Source organism: Alligator sinensis, unplaced genomic scaffold (genome assembly GCF_000455745.1).
Source record: "Alligator sinensis unplaced genomic scaffold, ASM45574v1 scaffold619_1, whole genome shotgun sequence".
Classification (NCBI taxonomy): Eukaryota; Metazoa; Chordata; order Crocodylia; family Alligatoridae; genus Alligator; species Alligator sinensis.
In genome coordinates, this window is record NW_005842134.1 from 1,312,132 (window position 1) to 1,318,363 (window position 6,232).

The 6,232-nt window shown below is 43.4% G+C and overlaps 1 protein-coding gene across 6 annotated transcripts in view; it reads left to right on the top strand.

Moving 5' to 3' along the window:
* The window catches only part of HDAC8 (histone deacetylase 8), an 85,294-nt gene that overhangs the window by 67,192 nt on the left and 11,870 nt on the right, over positions 1-6,232 (top strand). For all 6 annotated transcript variants that reach the window (XR_003094410.1, XR_003094411.1, XM_025205938.1 and 3 more), the window contains one exon: positions 3,487-3,592. Coding sequence is in view for 4 of the 6 variants with exons in the window: in XM_025205938.1 (XP_025061723.1) it covers positions 3,487-3,592 (106 nt within the window). In the remaining 2 variants the exon portion in view is untranslated. The remainder of the gene's footprint in view (positions 1-3,486; positions 3,593-6,232) is intronic.

Here is a 6,232-nt window from a genome sequence, read left to right on the forward strand (position 1 = left end):
AGAGCAAATTAATCCAAGATGGTTGTTGTGATTGGGGGCTTTCACATGGTTCTTACAAGTATTAAGCCTTAACATTCCTGACCTCGAAGAGTATTAAAGATAGCAGTTAGTTTTGAAGAATCGTTCCACTCTTGAGTCACAATAGCTCATCAGAAGTGAGGAAATTACCAAGTGCTGTTTATTGATGTTTTGATTTGAGGAGGAGTAGTTGACAGGGTTTATTTAGATGCAGCTTTTCTGTGCTTTCTTAAATAAGTTACTTTAAGGTTCACAAATGCATGCTATTGAAATAGGGTTTTACATTTGAAAAAGGGGAGAGGGGTGCAGGCTGCTATGCATGGCTGCCCCAAATGTGCTCCATAAAACCACTTGCTGGATTAGGATATTAGTTATTGCATACAAAAAAACTTCTCTTTTGCAATAAGCAGTATCAATGCACAAGCCAAATAGCTCTAGATCATTTTAATTTAACCCATGCTTCAGAAATTAACAAAACCATATTCATGCTTTGTTTAGTTTTATACCAGCAAAATCCTGAAGTCAGAAAATGTAAAAGTTAAGGCTTATTCGAAAATATTAATTTGACCTCATTGTTTTTATCCCTTATTTTGGGCGTGGGATGCCTAAGTCATAAACCTTAGCACACTGTTATATTGTGCATCAAAGAGAGAGAGAGAAAATAGAGCAACAAAGTAATTGATCCTGTGATCTTTGCAATTTCATAACTCTGTGATTTAACTGTACACCCTAACACTGTGGTCAGTTTTTGTCATATAATTCCCTATGTTCCTTTTAAAGAAGTGAAATTCAGAGAACCTGGGCTTGTGGAGCTTACAGGCTTTGGCAGCTTGGTTTGTAAAGTCCTTGAAGTAATTTTCTAGATGTTTAGGTGTATGCGCTGCCCAGTAAGCAATTCAGACCAGTCAAAGGCACTAACCGTCAGCATGGTCTCTGTCTCAGGGAAGTTTTTACTTTTTTTGCTTTGGCAATACTAAGTGAAGTTTGAATATGTTACATGAAAAAGTGTTCTGCGTCTCCCTGTAACACAGGAGATTTCTACAGGTGTTTCCAAAATTCATCTCTAGCCTTAAAGCAAGGAAAACATTCAGCTCCAAAGGTGGTTCCTTAATGTGCAAGTATGTGAAAATGAGGTTTGCTTATAAGCTCTGTGCATTCCAAGTATAATGTAACTAATAGAGATGTCATACAAGTTCAAGGAATGTGTGCAATAGAAATGACCTGCTTATCTTGAAATCGAGAAGGTAAAGCAGATCTCAAGCTATATATAAGAGCTAACTTAAATTTTTCAGAAGTGAGTTAGGTATTTCGGGACAGAGTTTTGAAAAGACCTTTAAAAAGCCTGGCACTGAGTTCCTGGAAACTAAGGGACTGCAGCAGGTTTGAAAATTTTCGCTCTAGGAAAAATAATCTTTCCATTCCATATGTCCTTCAACTCTGAACAGTCCAGGGGGAAGGAGGGTCTGTGTGTGCAGTTCATGCAGGCAGTATGCTCAGATTGAGCTATACATGACTGAAAAGATCAGTACTTCAATCTGACATTCCATTTCTGTGAACATGACTGTGGCTCTTTTTTGCATTGTTCACTGGGCTGAAATAAGGGCAGCAGATGATGAAAGCTATTCTGCAACTTCCACTGAAATGCAATATTTATCCTTTAATTGGAGACTGAGTAAACATTGTTGAGTAAAAGAGCAATTTTGGCCTACTGTAACGTTCAGCAATCCTCTTGGGACAGAGCTAACCATCATTGTATGTTCCTCCACCACAGGACTGTGTATGTAGATGTTTATAGGAGTTTGATAACAAGAAACAAAGTCTTTCACCTCTATCATATGTTCAAATCTTATCCAAGTTGATAATAAATGGAAGTCACTGCCCTGTGGAGGTCAGGTGTCTGCATCGCAGAGATTTGTCTCAGTTAGCATTTCTTGGCAGTGCTGCCCAAAAGGTTAAGAACCTACCAAGCCTTATAAAGGAGTCATGTCAACAGAGTTTGAGGCGCACCATTGGATCAGTGTGGAGAAGCTTCTACAACCACTACCTGTGTTATGCTTATTTGTGAATAAATGGGGGGAGCATCAGTCTTTGGAGTTGGCACTCTTCCTGTTGTCATGTCATACAAATAAAACACCTGTGCATCATTTAGTTGTGTGTGGGATTCCACTTGCTTGTACTTCCATTGATTTCACTGAGTAGGCCTGGTTGCTTTTTGTCTCATTACCTCCCTATCCCAGGGGTAATCGTTACATGAGGTAAATTGGCCAGTCTTTCAGGCCAATTTTTAAAGTCTTATTTTTGGGGGACTTTGGTAACTGTCAGTCCCTTCCAGATCATGGGGTATGTGTGAGAGGTCACCTAGACCATCAACATATATGCCTAGGCAGGAGTGGAGGCTGCACAGACCTTTCACCCCCACTTTAGGTCACTGAGACAGAATCCAAAGGCTAGACTGAGTCCAGACATTTGGTGCCTCCATGGCTGTAGTTGTATAAGCATCCAGGAATTGAACTCAGGTCTCCTGTGTAGAAGGCAAGGAGTCTGCCACCAAACCACAGGGGACTCCTGCCTTTTGGCTATGCTTAACTAAGCTGAATTTAAAATCTGGTGTCAGGGTGTGGGTGTGGATATAGTTCTTTGCTCAGTGTTCTGTGATCGTGAAATAGAGTTGCATATAGTAGTGAATGGCATTCTGCATATTAATGCACTGTAATAGCAGGCTTTCTTGTATAGACTTAGATGCAGTTGTAGCATTTTGTAAGGGGATGTGCTTTATTAGCCTTAAGCATAGCTCCTTCCTTCCTGTGCTTCACATCTGATTTAGCACCTTCCCGCTTTTGCACAGTTGTGCCAGTGAGAGAAAGGACAACAGAGTAGTGCTGTGGGGAGCAGGGGAGAAGAGTGAGTACTTTTAAGTTTAGACCAAGGAGAATCCAGTCAGTGTTGCATTGCTTTTGTGTTTGATAAAGGCAGGTGTGTAGGTATCCACAAGTGGATTTTTTTCAGAAGATGAAAAACATGATTGTATCCACAGCTGCAGGTCTGAACCATTTACCACTGGCCTGCATAAGGAGTTTGAATTGTTAGATCAATCATAAAGCTTAAAGCATAAAGAGGTAGAGGTGCCATAGAAAAATGTGTCAATTAATTACACTACATAAATGCCCGCAGAGGAAGAAAGGTCTTTAATCTAATTTACAAATAGGCAAGTGAATTGGTGGCAGACTGGGAATAAAAACCTCAGAAGTCCTGTGTTTCTCTTCAGAAGGGGAAAACCCATAAATAATGAGGCACAGAGGCTCTTCCATGGAAAATCGGGGACACATTGGTGTCTCAGTCTCTGCTACCAAGTTCTAGCCTGCCCATCTCACCTACAGCATTGTTTTCAGCCCAGTTCTCTGCAAACCTTCCCAATCCTTTCTGCCCCACTCAGTGACTTCTCTTTGTTGATTTTCCCTTTTCCTATAGTTTTTCACAGAGTATGGTCCTGATTATGTTCTGGAGATTACCCCAAGCTGCAGGCCAGACCGCAATGAGCCACAGAGAATCCAGGAAGTTCTCAACTCCATCAAAGGTGAGCTCCCCCCATCTCCTAGACCCCCCTGCCCTGGGAGACACCAGCTGTTGACTGGTGGGAATTTCCACAATGATACTTGAAAGAAGCAGAGTTGAACTCTTGTTTGGTTAACAATTCATAGTAGACAATGCCATCCATCTTTTCACTCAGGATTCATACCACAGTTGCTAACAAATCAGCTCTGAAATGGAAGAGGCTTTCTAGGCCAGGCAACCATAGTGTGATCTGTGGCCTGAGGAATTCCTAAACACAGGCCGTAAATGTTATCCCTTTCCCTATAACTGCTGCCTGCAGAGACCACAGGGCCCAAGGCTTGCTTTAAATTGTTTAGGAAGGCTGTATGCCTGCAATCACTAAAGCCAGCACAGAATGAGTTAACTACTGCTCAGATGTCCACTAAAGGCATGTTGGACAGCAGCCAAGATAAATTATTTCACATCACATGCCTAAGGTTAATAGGTTTGGGCTCGGTGGGAAAAACAGAGGAGGTAAATTTCTGAGCTGAGAGTCTTGTATTGAAAATGCCCTGCATACCCCACTCATTCACATGCGTGCGCACACACACACACACACACACACACACTCTCTCTCCCTCTCCCTCTCCATTTCTCTCTCTCCTGAGATGCCCAGGTCCATGGATTCATAACAAATGCTCTTCAGCTGATCTTAACTCAGTGGTTAAGAGGAGGTTGAATCCAGCTGCTTGGATCAGGGGTTGGCAACCTAAGGCTTGTAGAGCTTTTAGATTGGTCCATGGAGCCATGGCTTCAGCAGCATTCGGTGGCAGGGGGCCCATGCTGCAACTGGGTAGTGGGAGCTTTGCCAGAGGTAGGGTTCTGTCCATGCCAAGGTGTAGTCAGGTGGGAAAAAGAAGCAGTGAAGACAGCTGGGTCCTACTGCTGGCCCAACTCAGTCCTGAACTGAATAGTGATTATTGGTCTCTATGGGACTACTCAAGATTTCAGCCACTCATGCAAAGGAGAGAGAGCCTAGTTCTAAGCCCAGTGCAATGAGTCACTTCTGCCCTGTTATGAGATCTAATGAGATTGAATTTGCCAGGTTTGCTATCACTGTCTTGAGGCAGGATGACTTTGAATAGGATAAGCAGGTTTCAACAACATTTGTATATGTTCTCATGGAGCAGGTCATGCAATTAAACACCTCCCAGTGGTGGAGCAGCTAGCATTGGATCTGATAACCCTGTGAGCTCAAAGGAGATGTGTTAATCCAAAAGTCAGTAGCATCCAACCTTAAGAGCTGGAAGAACTTACCCTTGCTCACATCTGCTGGAGTTGAGGAGCAAGGAGCTGCACCAGGGCTGGGCAGCTGGAACCTGCATGTGTGCTGCTGCCCCTCTTTCCCACAACCTTCCTCCCTCAGCTGCAGTGTGGGCACAGCTTCCAGCTGGTGGGAAGCCATGGCACAGCTGGATGCCTGGGAGTTAGGCAGGGAACAGCAGCATCCAAAGCACTTGGACACAGCTTCCAAACCACCCAGCTCCAGGGCAACTCTCCACCAGCTTGAAGCTGCATCAATACTGCAACCAGGAAGCAGCGGGCAGAGAAAAGTGGCAGCAGTGCAGGCCCAACTCCCAGCTGCCTAGCCCTAACTTTAACATGGGTCAACCCCACCCCACTTCTGACGCCGCCACAGGCCCCTCCCAGCCTGCCCTGGATTGTAGCCAGGTTGTTCCATCCGATGGCTTGTAAAGGCTGCTGTGTTTGTCCATTTACACAAACTTCACCCCAGACACCTGAGCAAAGTTTTGGTGCCAATTAAATGTAAATTGGGGTTTTTACATCAAGTCCTAGATTCTGTTGCAGTTAGACAAAGTCAAGTTCAGTGACTTCTCCCAGGGTAGAATGGGGGAAAACATTAACATTTCCTTTAAAAAAAAAAGTGTTGTGACTTTTAACATCAATGTAACTATCTGTGACAAGGTAACTCTGTGTCAGGTTGGAAGCACATCAGCTTTGGAGCTACATGAGACTGGCAAGTCTGTGCTCACTTCATGAGCTGTAAATGAATAGTAGTAAGTACACGAACAGCAGGGATAGCAAATATAAAGCTGATTGAAATGGCTCTGGTTTCAGCAGTCTTGCATAGAGGTGAAAATAGACCTCTGATCAGTGCCTGTTGTAAACTCATGGTATTGGTTTGATTGCTTAAAATACATTTAGGAAGTATGAGCTGGGCTAAACTACATGAATGACTTTTACAGACCTGTCAAAAGCCTTAGGGTTGTGTCTGATCTTGACTTGTGCTCTTGGCATTTCATGAGAGAGAGACTTCTGAAGAGTACAGAATAGTCTTATGTCCTCTTGGGAGAATGCACAAGGCACCAAATTGGTCATAACAGGAAGAGAAATGAGGCTCAGATGCAGAGTGGGTCAGAGGAATTGAGTGCTATACATGATGCAGATATATGAAGTAGATTATTTTAAGCCATATTTTCTACTCAATAATATACTTCCTTTGATGCAATTAGAATTTTTCTTTAAGAGTGGGTTGGTGTTCTGGGAAGCTTTGCAAACTTGTGGCTTATAGCTGCCACCTAGGTACTCATAGTTTCATAGTAGCTAGGGTCAGGGGGGACCTGAATAGATCATCTAGCCTGACCCCCTGCCACAGGCCGGG